Source organism: Heterodontus francisci, chromosome 25 (assembly GCF_036365525.1).
Source record: "Heterodontus francisci isolate sHetFra1 chromosome 25, sHetFra1.hap1, whole genome shotgun sequence".
Lineage (NCBI taxonomy): Eukaryota > Metazoa > Chordata > Chondrichthyes > Heterodontiformes > Heterodontidae > Heterodontus > Heterodontus francisci.
In genome coordinates, this window is record NC_090395.1 from 47,888,902 (window position 1) to 47,915,752 (window position 26,851).

Consider the following 26,851-nt stretch of genomic DNA (forward strand, 5'->3'; position numbering starts at 1 on the left):
CTCCTGCAGTCCCAGTGTATATGTTATTTAGTGTTATTTTCCTGCAGTCCCAGTGTATATTTGATTTAGTGTTATTTTCCTGCAGTCCCAGTGTATATTTGATTTAGTGTTATTTTCCTGCAGTCCCAGTGTATATTTGATTTAGTGTTATTTTCCTGCAGTCCCAGTGTATATTTGATTTAGTGTTATTCTCCTGCAGTCCCAGTGTATATGTTATTTAGTGTTATTTTCCTGCAGTCCCAGTGTATATTTGATTTAGTGTTATTTTCCTGCAGTCCCAGTGTATATTTGATTTAGTGTTATTTTCCTGCAGTCCCAGTGTATATTTGATTTAGTGTTATTTTCCTGCAGTCCCAGTGTATATTTGATTTAGTGTTATTTTCCTGCAGTCCCAGTGTATATTTGATTTAGTGTTATTCTCCTGCAGTCCCAGTGTATATGTTATTTAGTGTTATTTTCCTGCAGTCCCAGTGTATATTTGATTTAGTGTTATTTTCCTGCAGTCCCAGTGTATATGTTATTTAGTGTTATTTTCCTACAGTCCCAGTGTATATTTGATTTAGTGTTATTTTCCTGCAGTCCCAGCGCTGTGCTGAAAGTGCTGCTTGGTGTGGAGCCTCTCCTGTCTTTTGCTGTCCTGTCTTGGCAGTGATGGCGGATGATGGGGGCCGCTCCGAGTGAGCCGTGTATCTATGAGAAGCTGGCAGACAGTGTGGAGGTGCTGCGGCAGTCCGGGGAGCGCTATGGCATGTCCGAGCGCGACATCGAGAGGTTCGTTACCCAGATCCTGGAGACCAACGAGCCGCAGAGAGAAGCGGTCAGACACCCGCGGCTCCTGACAGCGGCCAAGGTGAGGGAGCGGGCCGTGACCGGGGCTTGGGCCTGGAGGCTGGGGCTGGGAGCTTGGGGGCTGGGGCTGGTGCTGGGCCTGGGCCTGGGCCTGGGCCGGGCCGGGCCGGTGGCGGGCACTGGGTGTTGCGGCCGGAGGTCCACCAGAGGGGCGGGCACTGGCCGTAGATCCGCGGGCCCCCGGGCACAACGTCCAAATACTTCACTCTGGCTGGGATTGCTAACAATTTTTCACCCTCTTCTGGACTTTGCTGCTGACTCACTCTGTTCTTAGAACTATCCACATTGAGCAAATCTCAGGGTGAGCGTTTCATCCAAAAATGGGAAGTTGGTGCAAAGTATCCAGCTGGGATTTCACTGAATGCAGGGACGGATTTGTTTCCCCCACCTTGTTATTTCACTGACATTGAAAGTCTGAGCAACATGTCTTTCTTGGGACTTCGTTGATCCAAGGAGAATTATCACCAAAAACCCCTTGGGGGAAAAGATATCGCAGAGGACCTTTCGATCCTTCATAGGTTTGCAATTTTGCCAGGGGATTGGAAGGCAGCTGATGTAACCCTGAGTGTAGGCCAGCCAGTGAATATTTTAAAATGACTTTGGTAATCAGGGACTGCACAGTCATCACTAGTTTGAAAGCTTGAGTTCTTTTTGAAGAATTGACTGGATAGATAAAGGGAATGCAGTGGTGTGTATAATGTTGAATTGGAGAGGGATTGGATGAAGTCCACCCAAAGGGGCCTCTGCTGGGTACACCTGATCTTGTGTGTGGATGTATATGTGTACGTGCCTGTGAGTGTATAATATCTATGATTTGGACTTGGTCATGGGGAGCTTTGCCGACAACAGAAAAGTGAGGGATTTGGTCACCAGCAAACGTGGTTGTAAAAGACTTGACACAGGCGGGGTAGTGAAACTGGCAGACAGTTGACAAGATAGAATTTAGCATTGGTAACAATTGGGAGCAGTGATGAAGAATGGAATTAAATACTCAATAGAAAATTGCTGAAGGGTGTGGATGAACAGATCGGGTTGCATTGCATAATTTCCTGAAAGTGCGTGATTAGATAGAGAAAACTATTTATAGAAAAAATCAACAGCTAGGGGCACCAAGAAGGCGAGTAAAATAATAATTAGACCACAGTTAGAACACCATGTGTAGTTTTAGATACCCTATTATAGAAAGGATGTGAAAACATGGCTCCTGCTTGCATTGCTGTGAAAAAGGAACCACTCCTTCAGGTGCCACCTAAATATGGTAATATGTTTCTTTTCCTTCTTTGAGTAGTGGAATGAATATAATCATTTGATGATAAATGTTTCTCTTGTATCAGTCAATAATATTTCATTCTGGGTGTCATCCTGTATGAAACTTGTTGGACCTTCTGCACTTTTTTAACACATGATTAGAGTGGTAATCCTTGTTAAAATTCAGATAATGGTTATCTAAAGACAGATTTTCTTGTGACACATGTTTTGATTCTCAATAGAATTAATACTTGGTAATGTTCCTGCATATTTACTATTTTCTATTAATATGGCACAGAGTTTCTAAGTAATTCTTCACTTATAATTGATGGAAGTGGCAGAAATGTTATCATTAATCCTGTTATCTGAATACCTTTGTGAACTGACAGCTGCTGCTAAAATATAAAGATAATGGTGACCAAGAGCACTGCTAATTTCACCAGCACAGACCTGTAGCCAGACTAATGCATTGTGCATAAAAAACGCGATCATCTTACCTGGAGTGGAGGTATCAATTGAGTTTAGGTAATAGAGTTTCACCTGGTGTTGGTACAAGGGAAGGAATGAGAGTGTGAATGGGAAAGACAAGAAGTGAGGAAATAGACTAGGATAGAGAGAATAAGAAGGAAAGAAAGAAAAAAAGACACAATGGGGAAAAAAGTGAATGAGAGATATGGGGGGAAATAAGAAGGGGAAAGACTAGTTCTGAGGGAATAACACAGACCAGGAGAGAGGGAATAAAGAAGATAATAGGTCAGTTTATGATTGTGAAGGTTTTATGTTCTATTATATCCTCGGGACATGTCTAAGCTTTTCAGAATCAATGAATTACTTTAGAAGCCCAGCAGGTAAATGTTGTAGGTAAATGCGCATACGATGGAGGAGTCCATCCGTGCCATGAGTGGCACCATGTCTCTGGCCTGTGAGTGCATGGCCTTCTCCATTGAGAGAGTTCTAATCCATGTGAAGCATACCACCAAGTGGATGCAGGAGTTATGCACTCACCTACGCAGTATTGCCTCATCCATGACCTGCGTTGAGCGATGGGTAGGTGAGATGGTTCCAAGATGCCTGGACCCATTGACAGGTATTCAGCCACTCCAGGTAAGGGCAGGTGGGCTTGGAATAGGTCTGAGGAGAAAATGTTGAGCGCCACGGTCGCCTTCATCGCCACAGGCAGTGGATGGCCACCAAATCCCAGTGACCTTGACTCCTCCTGAAGCATTCTACACAGGTCCGCCACGACCTGCCTGGACAGACACAGTCTTCGGAGACACTGGTGCTCTGAAATCTCTGTGACTCCAAGCCTTTGTCTGTAAATGCGTTCAGCTGTGTAGCGCCTTCGACGAACATTAGCCTGCCTTATTGCCTCTGTGTACCCTCCTTGTTCATGTCCCATCGTAGCTTCATGACACTGTTGCTCATCTTGTCGCTGAAACCCCATCTCCATGTGGCTGATTCCATCTCTGTCACCCACTCCCCTCCTTGCTGGAGGAGTCAAACGCAGAGTGCAGAGTACCCTTTGAGATTTAGCGCTTTCATGATGAAATGCCTCTCAACTCCTTAGTGCTACCTGCACTTGCTGCAGTGGACCTGGGAGATACCCCTCCACTAACTGCCCTCCACTATGGCCTCACACACTGCTGTCCCTCCAAATGTACAAACCTTTGTTTATCTGATTGGCAGTCACCATAAGCTGGTGCATTCTCCATGGCAGTGCCTCTACCAGAGTCCGCTTGCCAACCAGTCAGCACTCTCTTCCTGTACAGTATAAATTTGCTGCTTTCCCTTACATTGATATTCTTGTGAATTGTCCAGATGAATGCAAGACAAAAAGTTTTGACAAAATGTCTCTTTTCAGCAATACTAAAATATATACATTAAAAACTAATGTAACTAAGGGGCGGCGCAGTGGTTAGCACCGCAGCCTCACAGCTCCAGGGACCCGGGTTCGATTCCGGGTACTGCCTGTGTGGAGTTTGCAAGTTCTCCCTGTGTCTGCGTGGGTTTTCTCCGGGTGCTCCGGTTTCCTCCCACAAGCCAAAAGACTTGCAGGTTGATAGGTAAATTGGCCATTATAAATTGTCACTAGTATAGGTAGGTGGTAGGGAAATATAGGGACAGGTGGGGATGTTTGGTAGGAATATGGGATTAGTGTAGGATTAGTATAAATGGGTGGTTGATGTTCGGCACAGACTCGGTGGGCCGAAGGGCCTGTTTCAGTGCTGTATCTCTAATCTAATCTAATTCCAGTACATTAAATTAATAAGTCAATGAGCCGCATCATGAGTGCGTATCCTCATCCATTCATCAAGCCCCTTTTAAACTTTCTTGTAGAGAAAGACACAAATGAATTCAAGAACCGATTCGTCCTACATTGAGAACCATACATCTATGGTATTGTAGCCTTTTCCCTGAACGCTTCCAACAGTAATACTGAGACAAGGGGTGATTCTCACTGTTCATAACAGTCTTTGCTTCCATCAAGATTCTTTGAGAGCAGATTTCATCAAGAAATATATGCTCACCAAAAACCCATCCTGCCTAGTTAAACAATCTCTGTACCCTTAAAGAATCTCCATTCCTAAGACAACAGTACCAAGAGAGACATCCGAAAAGGATTGTGCTCTCAACCACGTCCGTGTAGAAGAGTTTCATGATTGTGGGATGTACTCAAAAGGATTTTTACTTTCTGAGTTAGAATAATTGTGTCCCTTGGCCACCACATCACTACACTGTTTCCACTCCCCCTCCCCCCCCCCCCCCACCCTCAAACAGTCCCCAATTCAGCTTATCGACTTTGCTGCCTTGTAGCTGGTCACTATTTCAATGCCCACATCATGAATCTTCGCGGAAACAATATCATTAACTGTTTTTTTTCTGAAGTCTATAACTAGGTCTTTTGTTATCGCGAAATTTAAGAGAATTGTCATCGTACCATTTTATGAACCTCTGCACTGAGTTCCTACAGTTTACTTTTTTATTCCTGATGAGGCCCACAAGTACCGTATCATCAGCATACTTCAGAAGTTATGTTGTCATATTCTGATCGGCGATCATTCGTGTCAAGGATGAAAAGCCAAGGTGAAAAACACAGCCCATAGGAGATCCAGTATTCATCAGTATGGCTCCAAATAAATCCCGGAGATTAAAACCCTTTGGGTCCTGTTGTGAAGGAAATCACTGATCCAAAGTAGGAGAGTAGGATTAATATCAAGGTTTTTCAGTTTCTCAATAAACTTGAATGGTCACATGGTATTAAAACTGAAGAGAAATCAACAAAAGTGACGCGCATAGTTGCCTAATCTGTCCTTCTGCTGTTGGATTAAAAGGGGCCAAGGTCAAAAGTCCGCTGACTTACAAGGTTTATTTATTGATTTAGAGATACAGCACTGGAACAGACCCTTTGGCCCACCGAGTCTGTGCCGACCATCAACCACCCATTCATACTAATCCTACATTAATCCCATTACCCTCTCACATCCCCACCTTCTCTCAATTCCCCTACCACCTACCTATACTAGGGGCAATTTACCTATCAACCTGCAAGTCTTTGGCTGTGGGAGGAAACCGGAGCACCCGGCGGAAACCCACACGGTCACAGGGAGAACTTGCAAACTCCGCGCAGGCAGTACCCAGAATCGAATCTGGGTCGCTGGAGCTGTGAGGCTGCTGGTGCTAACCACTGCGCCATTGTGCTGCCCAAGGTTGATAAGCAAACTGTAGCTGATCGATGTGTGGAAGAAGAGGATCTAAAAGACACTTTGACACAATGCACTCGAAACACTTCATGACTATCAATGTAAGAGTAACTGGTCGGTAATCATTCAGCTCAACAGGTCGTGACTTTTTAGCAACCGGAACGATGATGGCTGATTTCCAACAGCAAGGAACAGTATGCGTGTCAGACGATTTCTGAAAGATCAGTGATAAAGGAACTGCCAACTGATGAGCACATTACTTAAGAATTTTTCTGCTGATCTGATCTGGGCTGCATGCTTTCCGTGGATTCACTCGCTATTTGATGATAATAATGAGATCCTTCTAATTCACAAAGTGAAGCCTGCTGCAAAATCACATTTAACTCAAATTCATCATTTTCAAACTGGCTAAAAATCCATTTAGTTCATTTGCAACATCACAAGGATTATATGCAGCCAAAAAGAGGTAATTTCTCTTTTTCAAACTGAAGCCTGTCATTTTATGCATACACTTCCGTGCATCTCGAGTTATTTGTCCTAAAACAATTTTGCAGCTTGTCTGTATACACATTTTTCGCATTCTGAATTTCCTTTCTTTCTTTGATTTGTAGTTCATCAAGTTTGTCTTTCCTTCGTTATTACCTTTAAGTCCTTTGTAATCCTGTTACGACCAGGTGAGAAAGGTGTCTCGGGGTCTTTTACTGTCTTCACCTGGTCTTATTGTAACAGGGTTTAATTTTTAACACACTGTTTTGAGCTCCCCCTTTGGTGAATCCTTGTTCACTGCTTTCCAATTATAAGGCAAAGAAATGAGCACAACAGGTTTTCTTCAGTTTATCGAAGAAAAGTGAAATTTTAATGCCTGCGAATGCACACCACGCCCACGCTAGCATGCATACGCGATACGCACATGCAAATAGGGACAGAAAAGAGCAGAAGAAAAATAAAATGGAGAGGTTTGAGGCAATCTCTGAAGAGGGGTTTTTACTGTGCTTCGAACCCGCTGTAGTCCTTGATTGTAGATAATCTTGCTTTTCGTTGGGGCTCAGTATTATTCTTAAACCATATTCACTGTAGGAGACTTTTCTCGCTTGGGGTTCATATGTCTTCAATGGTTTACGAAGCTGGTGACAGTGAGATGAGAGCAGACAGGAGAGAGGTCTTTTCAGTCCAGGAGCAAAAAAGCTTTCTGAGGTTCTTTCAGCAAGTTCAAATTCAAACAGCTAGTTAGTCATGTGACTAAACTGGCCAGACCAGGTCTTCTGTGTATTGGAGAAGGAGGGACTGAGTCCTTTTGTTCCAACACTGTCTGCCAGCATGCAAATGTCTTACCAGTCAGGGGCTTGGCAATTCCTTGCAATAGGCCCTCTTCCCAGCCACAGTTTTAAGTTTTAAAGTTCACGTGGCAAAATAATGTGTGCCTCAGTCTTGGCAGGTGGGGGCCTGCATGGCAAATCCAAAGTTTCTTGATCGTTTCAGTGTGGATATGAAGCTATTCACAAAAGCTAATATCATTTAAATATCTGGTCCTATTTGCATCATCGTCCCCCATAAAAATAACCCAATTCATGTTGTCAAAGAAAGTTTACAGATCAAGGATAGCCACGTTATCCCAAACTTTAACCACTTTCCTGACAGATATTTCATTTTTTTTCTATTTAGGGAGGAGATGCACAGCATTATGATCTGAATCTCCAATCCTAGGTCAAAGCCAAGAGTCAAGAATGGAGCAAAGATTTACATAACATAAGAATTAGGAGCAGGAGTAGCCACTCGGCCTCTCGAGCCTCCTCTGCTATTCAATAAGTTCATGGCTGAACTGATTACTCCAGATTCCCGCCTACCCCGATAAGCTTTCGATCCCTTGCTTATCAAGAATCTATCTACCTCTGCCTTAAAAATATTCAAAGACTCTGCTTCCACTGCCTTTTGAGAAAGAGTTCCAAAGACTCACGACCTTCTGAGAGAAAACAATTCTCCTAATTTTTGTCTTAAATGGACAACCCCTTATTTTCAAACAGTGATACCTAGTTCTAGATCCTTCCACAAGAGGAAACATCCTTTCCACATCCACCCTGTCAAGACCCTATATGTTTCAATCAAGTCACCTCTTACTCATCTAAATTTCAGCGGATGCAAGTCTAGCCTGTCCAACCTTGCCTGATGAGACAACCCGCCCATTCCAATTATTAGTCTAGTAAACCTTCTCTGAACTGCTTCCAACACATTTACATCCTTCATTTTACATTTACTTTGATCCAGTGTATTGTCCCCATGAGTTGGTTTGTCAACACACTTAGTGCAGTTATGGAGAATGTCCCTCAAAGCCACGTCACTGTGATTGATATCACCTAGGATGATCTTTGGTGAATCTGGGGAAGGAGCAGCTATTTCTTGGACTACTTCATAAACAACTCCTGCCATCTCCTCCGTGCTAGCATCTGGTGCAATATATGCCAGAATGATGTGTAGTTGATTGACTTCATGGGGCAGATAGGTCTAAAAGTCACACATAGTAATTCAATGTTAGCAAGGCAAATACGTTTCTTGAAAATTTTGGTACCACCATTTATTCATGTACATACATATGCCCCCTCCTCGAGATTTATTTGTAGCAGTAGCAGATCTATCCTGGCATAATAGATCAAATCCATCAGTACCTCTAGAATAAGAAACTGTAAAAGAAATATTGACCAACTTTTATAAAAAATTTCTCATGGAAACAAATACAAGTTAGAATCAAGTCAACACTAATATTAAAAAAGGGAAAACAAGTTACTTTACTTTGAGAACTGTCATGCTAGGCCCCCACCAGCCAAAAATGAGGCACATTAATTTTGTCATGAACATTGATTTTTAACTGTCGCTGGAGTGGGGAAATGACTTGTTAAACAGACCAGCTGTGGCTGGAAAAGACATTTGCATAATAACAGACAGTATTTGGAGGGATAAAGGACCATTCCCTGACACATTCAGCCCACAATGGATGTTGATCACCGGACAGTGAGGGGGTGGGGAAACACATTTCAGGGCTTGCTGGGGTGACGCAATCCACAGGGGCCAGGACTGGTTGGACCAACTGGTCACATGACTAACTGGCTGTTCCAGGGGGTCTTTTGAGCTAGCCACAGAGTTGAAGAGAGAAAGACTGTTTGCTCCTGGACTGAGAAGATCTCTCCTGTCTGCTTCCATCTTTTTCTCATAAGCCTCTGAAGACACAGGAACCCAAGAGAGAAAAATCTCCTACAGCGAACAAGACTTAAGAAGAATACTCGGCCCCAATGAAAAGCAAGATCTACCTACAATGAGCTCGAAGAACCGTAATAAAAATTCTTCAGATATTGCCTCAAATTTTTCCACTTCATTTTTCTTCTCTTTAATATCTCTATTTGCATGTGTGTGTCATGTATGCCTGCTAGCAGGGCGCATCGTGTATCCATAGACATCAACCTAATTAGAGTTTAAGTTTAATAAATTTCAACTTTTCTTCTTTAAACCTAAGAAAACCTGTTTGTGCTGGTTTCTTTGCCTTATAATTGGAAAGCGGTGAACAAGGATTCACCAAGGGGGAGCTAAAAACATGGTGTGTTTAAAATTAAACCCTGTTACGGTAGGACCAGGTGAAGGCTGAGAGGGACCCCCAGACACCTTTCTCACATGATTATAACAGAAATTAGGGTGCTAGCATCCGGGATTGACCCACAGCCAAACGAGAGAAATTGGAACTGGGAAGCCAAATTGTTCCCAATCAAAAAAGAGCAAGATTTCAATACGGCTTTTCTTGTGGTTGTGTGTGCTTGAATACTAATATGTCTGCGACTGAAGCTAGTAGCTCCTCAAGCCAGGGTGAAGTAACTTGGGATAAGTTAAAAGCACTGTCTATGGAGGAGTTGAGGAAAATGGCTGAGCAGTGTGGGATCACTGTGTGTGACAAGGCTCGGATGTCTGAACTCCGAGGACTAGTAGCCAACCATTTTTCCCTTGAATCTGAAGAAGCAGAAACAGGGATGAAGTAGACTCTGATAGGATATTGTTAGCAAAGATACAATTGGAACAAAGGAAACTTGAATTAGAAGACAGGGAAAGAGAGAGACAGGAGAGGGAGAAAGAAAGAGCCTTCCAGAAGGAGCATGAAGAAAAAGAAAGACAAGAGCAGGAATGATAGTAGAGGGAAAGAACCTTCCAGAAAGAATTCGAAGAAAGGGAGCTAAGGCGGCTTGAGTTAAAACTAGCTCAACTAATTCCAAGATTCACTGAGGAGGATGTAGAAGATTTTTTTGTGTCCTTTTTAGAAACTGGTAAGGCAGCTAAAATGGCCAGCTGAGACCTGGCCTCTTTTACTGCAAAGCAAGCTAATTGGAAAAGCCCGTGAGGTTTATTATTTGTTGCCAGATTCATCAAAATTATTTTTGATTTCATTAAATTATGAAATTGACAAAAAGTGCTATCCTTGGGGCATATGAATTAGTACCCGAAGCTCATCGCCAGAAGTTCAGAACCCTCAAGAAGCAAGCTACTCAAACTTATCTGGAGTTTGAAAGAAGTAAGCAGCTTGCTTTTGACCAGTGGCTGAGGGCTGTTAAAGTACAGCTCAGCTATGAGAATCTCTTGGAAGTAGTTCTGTTAGGGGAATTTAAAAACTCTCTCTCATTCTCCATAAAGACATATGTCGAGGAGCAGCAGGTTCAGCGAGCTCGGCACGCAACCGTTCTGGCCGATGAGTTTGCTTTAATTTATAAGTCAGTTTCCCAGGGGAGAACCTTTCCTAGTCACCCCCACAAATCTGAAAAGGATAAAGGGTGGAAGGTGATAGGAGCCCAAGCAGTCCTAGGAGAGAAAGAAAAGCAGGAGACACAAGGGGTCCTCCTCTAGCCAACAAAGAAGGTGCAGTGAGCAGGAGTGAGACCTGGAGACCTGTGTGCTTCCATTGTAATAAGGCAGGTCATCTAAAAGCTGGCTGCTGGAAACTAAAGGGAAAACCTGTGGAGTTAGTCAAGGCACACCCACTCAGTGAAGAAGAGAACCTGATGGAAAGCACAGCATAACAAGCTGTGGCTTTAACTGCAATAAGAGTGAGACCCAGGAAGCTTATGGCTGCAAGTGCAGGGAAATTTAATAGGATTCCTGAAGATTAGCAGGGTTTTGTGTCTGAAGGGAAAGTAACCCCATACCCCTCGAGGGGGGTAAGCAAGCCCGTAGTAATTCTCAGGGGCACAGGGGCCAGTAAATCCCTTTTACTGGGAAACGGCCTGACCTTTCCGCCAGCGAATGCAGTCAACACCAGCATGGTGGTGAATGGTATTGGAGGGCAGTGTATGCCTGTATCTGTACACTGTGTGCACCTGGAGTGTGACCTAGATTCGGGACCGGTGACCCTAGGGATTGTTCCTAGTTTGCCTGTGGACAGAGTTGACCTGCTCCTAGGTAGTGATCTGGCAGGGGTGAAGGTGGTAGCCCCCATTTTCCGCCCAACCCCCCCCCTCCCCAGTAGTGAACGAAAGACTGCAGGAGGTCAGAGAGACAGGGCAGTGGCAGGAGACATACCCCTGCAGTTTCCTTGAACGTGTAGTGGATCAGGCCATAATCAAACCAGCTCCCCCAGAGGAGACTGAATTGGCACTGCAGGCAGATGACCAGGTCTGTCTGTCTGAAACTTTCTTTGGAAAGTTAGGAGACCCAGGGAATGAATTAAATAGATTTTCCTTACATGAGGTTCATCAAAGGTTATTGCAGAAAATAAAAGCTCATTGTGTAGGGGGTAACTTCTGACATGGATAGAAGATTGGCTAGCTAACAGGAAACAAAGAATAGGCATAAATTTTCTGGTTGGCAAGGTGTAACGAGTGGTGTGCCACAGGGATCTGTGCTGGAACCTGAACTTTTTACAATTTATGTAAATGACTTAGATGAACGGACCAAAGGTATGGTTGCTAAATTTGCTGATGGCACAAAGATAGGTAGGAAAGTAACTTGTGAAGAGGACATAAAGGGGCTGCAAAGGGATATGGATAGGTTAAGTGAGTGGGCAAAGACCTGGCAAATGGAGTATAATGTGGGAAAGTGGGAAAATGTCCACTTTGGCAGGAAGAATAAAAAAGAAGCATATTATCTAAATGGTGAGAGATTGCAGAGCTCTGAGATGCAGGGGGATCTGGGTGTCCTAGTGCATGAATCGCAAAAGGTTAGTATGCAGGTACAGCACGTAATTAGGAAAGCTAATAGAATGTTATTGTTTATCGCGAGGGGAATTGAATACAAAAGTAGGGAGGTTATGCTTCTGCTATACAGGGCATTGGTGCGACCACATCTGGAGTATTGCGTACAGTACTGGTCTCCTTATTTAAGGAAGGATGTAAATGCGTTGGAGGCAGTACAGAGAAGGTTTACTAGACTAATATCTGGAATGGGCGGGCTGTCCTATGAGGAAAGATTGGACAGGCTAGGCTTGTATCCGCTGGAATTTAGAAGAGTAAGAGGCGACTTGATTGAAAGATATAAGATCCTGAGGGGTCTTGACAGGGTGGATGTGGAAAGGATGTTTCCCCTTGTGAGAGAATCGAGAACTAGGGATCACTGTTTAAAAATAAGCCGTCGCCGTTTTAAGACATGAGACATTTTTTCTCAGAGGATCATGAGTCTTTGGAATTCTCTTCCTCAAAAGATGGTGGAAGCAGAGTCTTTGAATATTTTGAAGGCAGCGGTAGATAGATTCTTGATAAGCAAGGGGTGGAAGGTTATTGGGGGTAGGTGGAAATGTAGAGTAATCAGTTCAGCCATGAACTTATTGAAAGCCGGAACAGGCTCAAAGGACTGAGTGGCCTACTCCTGCTCCTAATTCGTATGTTTGTATGTTATAAAGTTTGTGAGAGCTTTCAAGCCTGACAAATATTCTTTTAAAAATTAATATTTAATTGATTTCTCCTCTCCTCCACTTAGTTGTGAATAATTACTTTGCTATAATGTGGTGTTTCCTATACATGGCTATCTGAAATTGGGAGGTAACTGGACATGGTAATATAAGTGAACAACCTGCCAATTTGTAGCACAGTGTCTCAGTACAACAGTCCTTACTACTGGACTGCAATGGGAGCAAGACCTTTTTATTTAGGTTTTTGATATGCATCAGATTACTTAACATGTTTTCTAGTTAATAATGCTAGATCTTTCATGTGAAAGATGTAATGAATGGGTAATTTGAACAACCTCTGTGTAAAGCTGCAATTCCAGGCATCAGTATGCTGTATGATTTATGAATATCCCAGGCTTGTTGCTGCAGTTTATAAAAATCCATGATTGAAGTAAAATACGGTGCCTCATCTGATCTATTATGGATTTTTTTGAGGTTAGAAATTGAATAACTCTTGTTCATCAAACCAGAAATATCATCTTGTTAATGTGTTCAAGTTAACAAATTCATTGTCATTTAGATTTTGTTGGAATTTATTTATCTACCTTGTTCATTTCCTCCTGACAGATTGTGGTTGCCCTCGGGCTCCTTGTAATGGCAGCCTACTCCTTCAGCAGCCCCTATGGCAGATCTCACTGCCAGAGTGCAGACGCAGAAGACCAGAGCTGGAGGAGTCCAATAATTGGTCATGTCCGTCTTTTTTGCCTACCAATTGCCAAAAAGTACAATCTGGAAGGTAATGTGGTAATTGAAACCTTACTAAAGATCATAGTGAGCTTATGAATATTGTGCAGACTCATAGTATGTTTATATTTGAACTGATAAGGATTTTCAATTGTAAAAAAACTGCAGTAAAACAAATTTATACTTGTGTCAGTACCTTGCAGATCCAACACGGAAGAGACACTGTAGAACTAAAACTGGCTTGGAAAAACATACATTGTTCATTCTTGAACCAACCAGAATATTTAGAAAACTACTCTGCAACTTTCTATAAAAAGCAGAAGAGTAAAGAACACAAAACACTGGAAGAATGTTTTAAGTTCGAGTAGATTTTTAAAAAATCTAATGTAAGCTAGACAATTACCAATTCCTCACATTTAGGGAGGAATTTTAACCTGCCAGGGTGGTTGAGTGCCAGTGCATGCAATAGGTGAAAAGAGCAAGAAATGCCAGCATGTTGGGAAGCTGGCAGGAACCCGCCAACTTGTGTATTTAACTTGAGTATGTTTGGTAGCACAGGAAACCCCTATGGGATAGGTAGGTCTGCATCAACATATGCTAAAAGGCAATTAAGTGCATTTTTAACCCTGGATTTTGCCTTTAACTAGCAGCGTATAGGTTTCCTGGAACTCACCAGGTTGAATAAAATGAGAGGACAGTGGGGATTGATGGAGCTGTGCAATTGACAGGCTGGAAAGCCTTTAAGTACTGAGATATGACAACTGCTGTTTTACCTAAGTGAAAGGCTTTTGCTCACAGGACTTGTTCTGAGTGTTTCACTGTTTTCGAGGTGATTTCCAAGACTTTGGAGGTCATTTCTGCCAGCTTGGCATTTTTGTCTTTGATCAGCACTTCCCATCTGTCAGCCTTCTCAGCAGCATGGGAGCCACTTATGCAGCTTTACCTTGGACCACTGATGAGGAACAAGAGGAGCAGCAGCAGCCTTTTCCTCAACCACCTGCACTACACAGCTGGCTTAGGATTCAAAATACAAATAGCCCATTTTTACAAACTGCTGAAATTGCAGACAACTGTATGACCAAGAAAGAATCTGACCATTATCCTGGCGCACAGCGCCCTTAGGGCTGTCAGTTTAGGTTCCTGCTGTTTGACCTGCCCAACATAGGGCTCCAAACAGGGGCCCAACTTTAGAACTGTGAGCAGACAATGATTTAACTGAACTTTCATTATTGAAGATATTTAATGCAGACCTAAGATGCTTGCTGATGAATATGACTATTCCAATTCCTGACCCCTGGTGGGGTGGGACATGGGGCTTCCTATTGTTCAGTGCTTCCGGAACTCAAATAAATAAACAGCATCAATGCTAACACATCTAACTCTGTTACCCTTCAAGCCACTACTGTGTGAGCATAAATGTGCCTGCATTTTGAGGAAAAAATGGAATGGACAACCAGACTGCTCTTAGGCTGTTGGTTTACTGATTTAAAAAAAGACTGAAATTAACTCTGCTGAATCTAGCAGTATGGAAATATGTTTCTGTTTTTAAAAAGCCTACAAGCAAATATTCATTTCTACCACAAGCTCAGCCAGTCTGGTATAATTTCCTTTCCTCTCCAGTGCCATATATTGGCTTTCAAGATTCAATCCTCACATCTGTAAATGTTATTTGGAAAGGAACAAAGAAACTCATGAAGCATTGCAATACAAATTGCTTAAATTTCATTTTGATGTTGCTCTAAATACTGTATACATTTTTGAGGATGAATTAGATTTTTTTCAATGAGTTACTATTTCTCTGTCAGTATTGTGCATCTTAATTGCAGGATACATAAGATGAGCCTTGCATACAGTTCATACTGGCAGAGACTTCCTGTCACATTCTTTGTACTGTTTCAGTTATAATTAATCATAGCCAATATAATTCTAACCTGGGAAACTTATTCAACCACACTTGATTAGGTCATCCTTCCCATGTGATTGACTGCTGGATTTGACCATGCCGGCCTTGACTTTCAGTTTCTCAACAGTTGCAATAGAATATGAGCAACTAAGTTATAAACAAACTTAAAAATAATTTAAAAGCACCAAGCTAGGTCTGAATGTAGCAAAGTGTAAGGTTTTTTAAATTATGGTTAGCCATCAAAGCACTCAAATACCTTTTTCAAAATCCTTTTAATGCAATTTGTTTCATCACTGCAAATGTGTAGTTCTGCGTAACTTTCAAATACGGACCATTAGACATAATTTTTTCCTTAATATAGTTATATTTTGTAACTTTTAAATATTTGAAAGGATTTCCTCTAAAACCTTGGTGGTTCTCTAGTATTATAGTTGGGGGCTTAATCCTCTTACAAATTATCATGGGCATCCACACTGTGTGCTTCTTCTCTGATTTCCATATTATACATACATGGTCATTGCCCATGAATGTTTCACCCTGATTTTTTTGGCTACAACCTTCAATTGTGCTTGTGTGACCGCTACCAATTGATTTTGTATGCGCAACCTTTAAAACAGCGTAACTATTGACTTACCATGCGCAACATTATGGGGGAATCTGTTAGCTTTAGCCCCACTCCAAAACCCGAGCTCATAATCATAGCTGAGACTTCAGTGCAGTACAGAAGCAGTTGCATTGTTGGAGATTCTATCAATCAGATATGACATTAACCCAAGTACCCACTTGCCTCCTCTTGTGTATTTAAAAGATCCTTGGCTGTATTGGAAGAGCAGACCTTTCTCCCAATATCCTGGCTAACATTCTACTCACAACCAAAGCCATTAATAAACAGATTAAATTTGTGTCATTTGTTGATTTGTTGGGACTTATTGGGCTGCATTTTATGAGTCACCCTGAGGCGAGGTCGGAGGCAGGGGGACTCGTTAAATAACGGCGAGGGGTGGAGGGTTCATCGCCAAGCGTTCTGGCCGTGGGCGGGATAGGCCGATGACAGCCTTCCATCCCAGAGGCCAATTGAGGCCCTTAAGTGGCCTATTCACAGCCACTTAAGGGGCTCTTTCCACCGCCACTGCAATCTAAGCAGCTGCGGGGTGGTTGGGTGGGTGGGGTTTGCCTTGTAAAATGAGGTGCCCTCCCTGTGGGCTTCAGGAGGGGTCCCTCCTCCGTGGACAATCTGCGGCACACAGCGGGCCCCGACTGGGAAACAATGCACCTTCCAGGACCCCCTCCCCCGAGCTTTACGACCACCCCATCAACCTCCGGCGTCGAGGCCTTCCCAACTGGTCCTAGCGAACCTGCCTCACTTACCTGTGGTGCAGAGTTGCAGCGCTGGACCTGGCGCTGGTTTCCCCCGGCCTTTTTCGCCCGGCACCGGGAGCCCATCTCCTACACAAAATCCAACCCATTGTATGCAGTTGGCTGTTGCATTTGTGTACAAAACAGCAAAAAATGCAATTTAAAGTATTTTGTTGGCAGAGGTATTCTGTAATGGAAGTGTATAGATGAAATTTGGTACAGGAAATGGGAATCTATTAAAGTTGCGTTTCATTTTAGTGGTGAATTGTGGAGCTGCAGTCTGTTAATAAAGTTATAACATGATGTTTAATATCTGCTTGGTTTAGGTTCAGCCTTGTTCTTGAACACTGAGTTATCGTTTCCGCCCTTAGTTAACAAAACAATCCACTTAGGGTCTCCCAGGGTTTGAATACAAGACATCTGGAAATTAAAAATGTGATGTATCCCAGTTGAAACAGTGACTCACACATGAGTGAGACAGCAACATGCTTCTCATTACTTTTAATTTTCAGTACAGCTGCAGGTGGTCTCCAACCTTGGAATTTGGAACTATAATCTATAATGAATGACATGTCCTTGTATTAAAGTGCAAGACTTCCTTTCTATCATTGATCTTATTCAATTGTAACATTGGAACAGGAGTAATCCATTTAGCCCTTCGAGCCTGTTCTGCATAATGAATATAACAAAGTATTTGCAACCTTCCTGTTTAAGAGGAAATTGAAAGCTAGACAACCAATTTTTCAGCTTTGTGTACACAAAATAACAAGTGAGTGGAGTGTTGGATCATAGTTTTGATGATTATATAAAAGACTTCTGCAGTTTGATTTTAGTATATTTTGGTAACTTTTTAACTACTCCCATCAAACTGTTCTTTATATGTCATCTTCATGATTTACTTTCTTCAATGTGTAAGGGGACTAATCTTTGAATCTTATCAAATGGAAATTGCAGGATATGTTATAGTCTGCAACAATTCTTGTTTCACATTAAGTAGCTAACAATTTCTTTAGAGACATTCTGTTGAGATTTTGATGTCCAATTCATTTTCTGCAAGACAAAAGAGTAAATGAACACAGACACAGTATGTAGGCCTTTGGGAGTAAAGGTTCTCAAACATTATTTTTCCGTTATGCAGCTTGTTCTCATGAATTCTCTGAGGTGACCGTGTCTTCATTATGTCCAGTGCTGGAAGAGATTACTTTTTTGGCTATTTTGATTGTTTTCTGGGGTGGAGAGGATCGGAGCCTTTTATATGAAAACTATGAATTTACATTTTAAATATCATTTTTCAGTATTGCTTGTGTTGCCTCAAAGCTGGATCCTAGATTATATAAGTAGGATCACGAAATACAAAAGCGAAGAGGTAACTCTAAACCTATTCAAATCATTGGTTGTGCCACAGTTACAATGTTGTGTTGAGTATGAGATAACCTTATGATAGGAAGGAGGTCAAACTCCTGGAGAGGCTGCAGAAAAGAGTGGGGATGACAAGATTGAGAGACTTTAGTGATGAGAAGACATTAGAGAAACTGGGGTTCTTTTTCATTCGAATAAAAAATGGTTGAGAGGCAATATAATTGAGATGTCCAAAATGGAAAGATTTTGGTAAGTCAAGCAGGCTTAACTATTAGCATTGGCATGTGAGTTGGTAACTGAAGGATATACATTTAAGGTCATCATCTAACAGACGCGGTTAGGCTTTTTGTTTTTATGCAGAGTGTTCATAGGACATGAAATGCAGTACCAGGTACAGTAATGGAAGCCGAATCCATTATGTTATAGAATGAAATTGGTGGGTGGGTCACTGAATTCCATGCAATACCTGCTAAACCTACAGATGGCAATGTAATTTGCCACATTCAATGTCATGAGACAATAGCTGCCAAAACAATAGCCTCTGCTGTATGCAGACAATTTGGATAAGCATTTACTGCCATACCAAATCCTTTGGATGGTTTTGCAGCAATAATTTAGCTGTGATGATACTCACTGGGCGTGAGGACAATTTGAATTTTTTGAGATATTAGTGTGAATTATGTTAAAAAAAAACGATATTTTTAAATGTATACTTTTGCTTCACGACTCTCCCATGCCCAAGAAAATGTTTATTTCTGTTGTCATACTTTTGCAGACCATAAATTGAAATCCCATTGCTACACTTAGTGAGGACCATGCACCAACCGCAAGGCAGTTGATTGGTCTGCCATGCAAGGGAATAGTAATGTCACCAGTGTCCTGATTTTTTTATTTTGAGGCCTCTCTTCTCCCAGCTGCCCTAATTCCCCTTGCCCCCCCAACTGACAAGGGTTCACTGGACACCCACCCTATAGGTTGCTTGCTTAAATGAACCACATTCTGTTTATTGCATGCCCACCATTGTAGCATGGTGGTTTGCCCAGACTTATTCTCTGCCCTCTCCCTCTCCTTTCCCCCCTGCTGCCACTTCCTTCCCAAAATAAAAAGCAGCAATCTTTTGTAAAAGAAGATAATAGAAAAAATGATTATACTTTGTCCTAAATTTTAAAAATGCTCAACATTTCCTTTTATTTTGCCCACCAATTTTCTTTCGTAATTCCTATTTGTTTCCTTTCTGCAATTTAAAAAAATTCATTGTTTTCCCCCTGTATTGTCCTGCATATAGGTAATTGATTCCGATTTGAAAAACAAAAGTCTATTTCAAAATCACATGTATTCTTTTTAGCAGAACATTTATCTGGCAGGGCTGATCAAGCTGAAGTATTGGTCAAAGATTGTGTCAACAAGTAAGAATTTAAAATGAAGCCAATTCTTGCAGAAATGATGTCCCATAGGAAAGCTTTTTTTTATTTGCCACATATGTGGCAAGTAAAAGGGTGTTGTCTATTTTCACTGCTAATATTTAACATTTGTCTTCAAAAAAACATATCCTCATGCAATGCATTACAACACATTTTGAATGATCTGCAATTTATTTTTGAATATTGATTGACCTGCACGTGAAGAAAAAAATTCAAGAAAAGTTTTCTTTGTTTGCTTCCCACTCTAATTTATGTACCTCTTGTAGTATATTTACGCGCACTCACATTCTCACTCTCTGTGTCTCATCTTATTTTCCATTCACGTGTGCACTCTCTTTGCATGCACTATCACCTATGCACACTTACACTCTCAGCAGATCAAACTGTGAACTAGTGGTGAGGGATATTTAAGTGTAATTCAAATACATTTTAACAATGAGTAAAAAGAGTACATCCAAGGCAGGAGTTCCATGAATAAATAGAGGGCAGAACAAAGATTTTAAAAGGGGACATAACTGTATGGAAGAATGTAAATTCTAAAAGGTATAGAAAGGAAGTAGAGAGTGTTGAAGAAACTGGTGGTCAGCATAAAGGGAAATGTTGAGAGATTTTATAAATGAATAATAAGTAAATGGAGTAATTAAAGGTTTGGTAATATTCATGAGGAAGGGATGACATTGATGTTTAAATATTTTCTATCAGTTTTTACAGAGCCAGTCGAAAGTACAATGGTTATAATACCTGATGAGGATTTGGAAGGGACTCCACTTTTGATAAATATTCAACTGCATACTACATTTAATCAGACTAAAAGTAGAAAGGTCACCAAGTCCAAATGGAATGCATCTCAGAACACTGAAGGAGGATGGGGAAGAGATAACATAGGCACTAACTATAATTAATCCCCCAAAAAATTGGAAATGGAAGTTGTGCTAAGAAACTGGAGGCTGGGAAATGTCACATCCCTTTTCAAGAAAAAGAATAAGACAGGGAATTCTATGCTGTTAATTTTACCTCTGTTGTGGGCAAAATCTAGAGCCCATAATATAGGATGGAATTTTTGAATACCTGGCAAAGTATGCACTTGTCAGAAACATTTGCATGGATGCATATTGTCATGCATTTGTGTGGATCAGTCATACTTGACTAATGAACTTTAATTTCTTGACATAACCACAGTATTTTAATAAATGGATGTTAGAAAAATTGATTTTTACAAAGCAAAGATAAGGTGCCATTTAAGAGATTTGTTACAAAATTGGGTCATGATATTGAAGGGAATGTAGCCAATAGGATAGTTGGATGGCTAGGGGACAAAAAGCTGAGCCCAGAGCAAATGGGTGTTTTTGGATTAGCTGGATGTAGGTTAGTGGTGTGCCCAAGGATCTGTGCTGGCGATTTCTTTTGTTCACTTATAATAAATGATATGGACATAGGCACAATAGGAATGATAATATTAGGGGGCATGGCAAACACTGAGGAACAATGCAAAAGATTATAGGAGAACAAGTTAGCAGAATGAGCTACACAAGCCGCAATTTACCCTATATCGAGAAAAGGAACAGTGAAAGGAAGTTTACCATAGGAATTAAGATTCTTGAGAGACCTGAAACAGAGACCTAGGGATGCGGTTAATACTCTATAGATGGATGTTTAAGTGCAATTATTTGTTTCCAGTCATACTTTATTTCCACTGAATCTCAATCCTACATATTTAACAAACGTGTCTTCCATTGTGTTGTTACAATTAAAGTTGTTGTTTCTTGCAGCTTTTCACGATTGGGAATGTTCTGGATGTGAGCGGCTGATTCCCAACTGCACTGAATGTGCTGCCCTGAGCACTGTTGGAACAGTGAGTGACATGAAACATGTTTCCAAGTATAATCATCGAATAGTGCAGCCAGTTGTAATCAAGGTGAGAAGTTATGTTAGGCTGAAGTGTTGGCCTTTTTATTTGGTTGTACACCATCATCTTTATTGCTTACTATACTTTAAAAAGACAGCATTCTTGGAACAGTGCTTGTGACTGTTAGACTTGTTTCTGAAGTAATGTTTGCTGAAATGTCATAGAATAAGCTTTTTTGAGGGAAAATTATGATGCTCAAATTTCTGTAAAAATAGTTTTAAATAGAATATATTTGTAACCTGTAAAGTAATCTACCTGAATAGATGCAAGATGATTTTCCTTTACGCAGTGAACAAACTTGTACTTTGCTTCATGAGATTTGGTCTGCTTATGGAAAATCTGAAATAAAAACAAGAAATGCTGGAACCACTCAGCAGGTCTGGCAGCATCTGTGAAAAGAGAAGCAGAGTTAACGTTTCGGGTCAGTGACCCTTCTTTGGTGGGCCGAAGGGCCTGTTTCAGTGCTGCATCTCTAAACTAAACTAAACTAAACTAAACTAGTTAACTTGCCTTCTGTTTTTCACTTTGTTCCTTACCTGCACAAGCTTAAAATAACTAACAAAATTACCTTTAAAGTCCAAAAAGTAAATTAACATTAGTTTCGCTTACCTGAGGTGGTGATAGAGTGTGTCCGATCCGGCCTGACCTGAGCCCGAATGCCGGACCCGAAAGTGCAACCGGACCGGACCCGAACCCAACACGTCGGGTCCTGTCGGGTTCGGGTCGGGTAGCAGGCCTTTACCGTAGACTGTAGTTATAAATTGTACAACATAAAACAGTCCAGCAGTCAAAGTATGTGTATTCCTGGTAATCATGTTTTTAAAAAAGTATCAAGTTTTCTATTCAAACAAATTGCTTAATCTGATATCTACATCATCGTTTCTTAATGCTCATAGGATTATAAGTTTGGGATTCCTTTGTACCATTGCCTATTCCAGTTGAGTACACAGACTACTAGGGCTTACAGTGTGCATTCCTATTAATAACTGCATAATTTTTGTAAATGTGATGCAGATACCAAATTAGCATTCATTTGTTCAACCTTTTCCTGTAGAGTGGATCAACTGTATCATTGTCGTATGAGGATTTGAAACGCTTATATTCAGAATACAAGGAGGCCATGGATGTATATGCTGAGGTTGGAGGGGATATTGAAAACGAGATCAATAAAAACTCTTATCTGTTTCCAGAAGAAGAATCCAACCTGATTGTTCACTGGTGAGATTAAATAAAGTGAATATTTTCAAAAACTCTCTCATTTTACTCGTGAAGTCTTCCATTTATTCCTTGCTTTTATTATTATTCTGTTTGCTAGGTCTCCTCCTTTTCCCCCTACCCCAACATAAAATATTCCACGACCTGCTGCTAATAGATAGCTGTAATTGAATCAGGCTGCATCCTCGACTGAAATTGATCAAATTAGGAGTAGCTGTTATCCGATTGATGCTCAACGGCAGACAGTTACTTTGTTAGAGTTTCAATTATTAACATCACAAGCATTTAGTTACGTGGTCACCAGACCTTACAATAAGGAGCCTCTTGATCATAAGAGCAAAAGAAAGTGAACAACAAAGTTTTAATAACTTGGTAGTTGTCGGCTGTCCCTCAATTCGAGGATGACGTCTCCTCAAGGTCACTAGTTTCTGTCATGGGTCTTCAGGTGACTGACCAGGCCAATTCTCGACCCGCAGATCTTTGGGCACATGTGGCAGGGCATCCCACAAGGTAGTGGGATCCAGAGTGCAGGATGTGTTTCCTTTTCTTTCCTTCTCTGCCGCCATTCTGCCTCAGCATTAGGGCGTTTGGACTCAAAGCATGATGCAGCTTGATGGACACGTTGTCGCCATTTTGAACGATTGGTAGCAAGCTCCTCCCAGTCTTCAATATCAACGCTGCCGCACTTCAAGAAGAGCTTCAGAGTATCTTTGAAGTGTTTTCTTTGTCCTTTCCGGAATGCTGGCCATTTGAGAGTTGTGAAAACAGAAACTGGCAGAGGAGATGGTTTTCGGCCATCCGGACACAGTGTCCAGTCCATCAAAGTTAGCTTTGTAGTTTTGCACTTGGTAGTACAATATTTATACATTAAAAATATTGTGTAATCATACAGTTCCTGACTACAAACTTTGTTACCTGTTGTCATGACATTCCATTTTGCTTTTATGTCAATGTTTAATTTTGCAACTGTCAATGTAATCATTTTACAATTGCCTGCCCTGGTTTATTCATTAAGCAGTCAAATTCCCCAAATGGATCTTTGAATTTTTTTGTCTGCTTTTTATTCTCAGTAACTGAAACTTCTTTGTCCAAAATTAACATTTTCAGCAACATCAAAAATTTACAATAATGTGATTAAATTTACTGATTTGAATGATCTTTTGTATCTTTTAATGTTTTTACTTGAATACCTTCACTTGTCTCAAAAACCTGGGTGTCACCTGGATATTTTTGTCCCAGAGTAGTTGGACAGAACAACCAACCACAGCTATGCATTCTGAGCATGTGACGGTTGCAGAATTGCCATCATGCATCAACAGCATTTAAGCTCAGCAAATGACAGAAATTTTTCAGGCAAAGAGAAACAATTTGGAAAAAGCTAGAGACATATTTAAAGAGTCTTGTTTTAGTAACATTTATATTGATTTTCTCTATAATAAGCTTTTTTTCTGTTAAGCAACAGTAAATATACAACTGACTGCTCATTACATACCTGTTAAAACTTCAGTCGATATTTGTATTGTAAACTTCAGGAAGTATGTTAAACAAAGAGAAAAAGAGACCCTTGTGACTTTCCTCGTGTTGAAAACAAATAGTCTGTAATCATTTGCGTTTGGTTACCAGTTGAAGGATGTAAATAAAATTACTGACATTTGTGAGACTGACACAGAATTATTTCCAAGAACCAATCACAAAACACCAAATTTACAGTTTGCCTTATCAAATTTTTTAAATTGCATGATTACAACAGAACAAATAAGCTCAATAATGCCTGTGCCACAGGAGCATTCAGTAATGATTAGCAACGGAGTGACTAGTTATAAATGATTCTGCATTTTCCACATTCTTAAATTCCTTGTTCGGCTCTAGTTTCAAATGTTCTAATCAGATAGATAGATCAAAATTGCATGGCCTTTTCTAATTTAACATTTTGACTGATATTTGTACGGATGTAGTGCCCAAGTCAGCTTATTTAAGGCCATGTGTTACATATATTGTAGTTGGAGTGGGCATTTATGTATTATATACATAATTTACTCAGAGGGTTGTGAATCTTTGAATTCTTTACCCCAGAGGGTTGTGGAAGCTCAGTCATTGAGTATGTTTAAAGCAGAGATTGGCAGATTTCTAAATACCAATGACATAAAGGGATATGGGGATAGTGTGGGGGAAAAGGCATTGAAGTGAATGATCAGCCATGATTGTATTGAATGGTGGAGCAGGCTCAATGGGCTGAATGGCCTACTCCTGTTCCTATGAATTTATTTTGAGAATTTGTGATTTAAAAAGTAGAATAATTCATAACATTATAAGAGTAGGAATTGGAGTTAATCTGCATCCTCAGATGGTTAATGAAAATATCTTCGATGAAAAGGCATATTTACTATTTGTGGAATAGAAAAGCTTCTGAAATCCCTGGTTAACCCATGTGGCAGTCTATTAGCATGCAATTCCCCATTCCTTGTCATATAACACTGGCAAGTATGATTGTTCACAAGTCATGCTAATACTGCACTATGCCGCTGGACTCACCGTCTTTGCTTAGAAATCTGATTTAGAAATCATGTAATTCAAGAAATTTATGTTATAAAAAATTAACAAGGACTTGAAACTATGACTTCAAAGTGTAACATACTTTTCTGAGGCTTTAGATGTCATCTACATACTGCCCAGTTCTAAATTATAACTGGTAAAGTAGTAGATTGCAGAAAAGCTTCATTTACTAATTTTGTTCTTTGGCAAACACTTGAACTGTTTTTTATTATGCACAAATAAAGAAATTGGATATGTAATCCTGTATATTTTAACAATGATAACCAAATTTTAATCTTTTCTCCATAATAATCAGGAGAAAGCAACGTATAAATGGGATGCATATTCTACGAACACTTTTTCCAAATTCAAGCATGTTGCCCTTTGAGAATAAAGTATCTCTAAAGAAATGTTTAATAGCACCTAACCGTGGTTCTCCATTCCAACTCCTGGTAAGGAAGATTGAAATAAAAGTATTGTGCTTTGTGTCTGAATAATGAACAAAAAAACTCAATTATCTGTTCCTCTTGTAAAGCATTCATGATTTATTATTTTAGAACAGAGCATATTTTTGCTGATCAGTCTTCTCCACCTAAGAAGAAACTTCAGTTTTACATGTACTTCTATAATACATTTTTATAGTTAATGGTTTCATCAGTCTTGCGAACAGTGAGCATAATATGATTGAATTTGATATTTTGTTTGAGAGAGAGATGGGAGAGTCACAAACCAAATTTAAGTAAGGTCAACTTCAAATGGAATAGAAATAAATTGACTGCAGTAGCCTAGGCAGAACTGTTAATAGGTGAACCTACAAGACAAAAAGTGGAAAGTAACAAACAAGTATTTGGTACAATACAAAACAAGTATATGCCTCTAAAAGGCAAAAGCTCCACAATTAAGCAACTATGGTCAACAAATGAGGTAAGAGACAGCATCAGAAAAGGCTTACACAAATGCAACGGAAAATAAAAATCCAGAAGACTAGAAGAGCTATAAAAAGCAGTGCCGATTCATCAGAATGATTCTGGGAAATAAAAGGACTAAATTATGCAGACAGGTTGCACAAACTTGGCTTGCATTTCCCTCAGATTAGAAGGATGTTGAGTGATCTAATTGAGGTGTTTAGAGGAATTTGACGAGGTAGATACTGGGAAACCATTTCCTCTGGTGAGGGAATACAGAACAAGAACGCATGATCTCAAAGTTAGAGCTGGGTCATTTAGGAGTGAAATCGAGAAGCATTTTTCCACACACGTTGTGGCTATTGGCTCATTGAACTGTTCAAAACTGAGATTGATAGTTGTTGGGTAAGGGTAATGAGAGATATGGAGGAAAAGCGGGTAAATGGAGTTGAGGTGCAGAATATCTATAATCTAACTGAATGGTGGAACAGACTCCAGGGCTGAATGACCTACTCCTGTTTCTATGTTCCAGTCTCTTCCAATTCCTCAACTATTGATTTGATTTTTTTTTTAAACGAGTAAATGTGTGAACAGTTTATAAAATAAAATATGAATTTTGTTAGGTTTGTTTTTCTAGTCAGATTTGTAACCAGGACTATAAATCTCGTATGTAAGGAAGATGTGAAGGTGTTTGCAGTAATAGTTTGTATATGGTACAGGTAAGTTGATTTTAAGGAACTGCCTGATTACAGGAATCATTCATGTTAAGGAATCAAAGCAAAAAAAAATTAATCTATGCCAATAGTCTTTTTTTTCTGTTTACATATTTCATTAAATTCAATTTAAGGGAATTGGTGAAACTAAT

General features: G+C 40.5%; 1 protein-coding gene across 1 annotated transcript in view; it reads left to right on the forward strand.

Annotated features, from left to right (window-relative positions):
* The first annotated feature begins 587 nt into the window (after positions 1-587).
* Positions 588-26,851, forward strand: part of c25h6orf89 (chromosome 25 C6orf89 homolog) — a 31,409-nt gene continuing 5,145 nt past the window's right edge. The window contains exons 1-5 of the mRNA XM_068057193.1: positions 588-850; positions 13,273-13,441; positions 21,198-21,343; positions 22,389-22,552; positions 25,398-25,533. Of these exons, the coding sequence (XP_067913294.1) occupies positions 659-850; positions 13,273-13,441; positions 21,198-21,343; positions 22,389-22,552; positions 25,398-25,533 (807 nt within the window). The 5' untranslated portion in view covers positions 588-658. The remainder of the gene's footprint in view (positions 851-13,272; positions 13,442-21,197; positions 21,344-22,388; positions 22,553-25,397; positions 25,534-26,851) is intronic.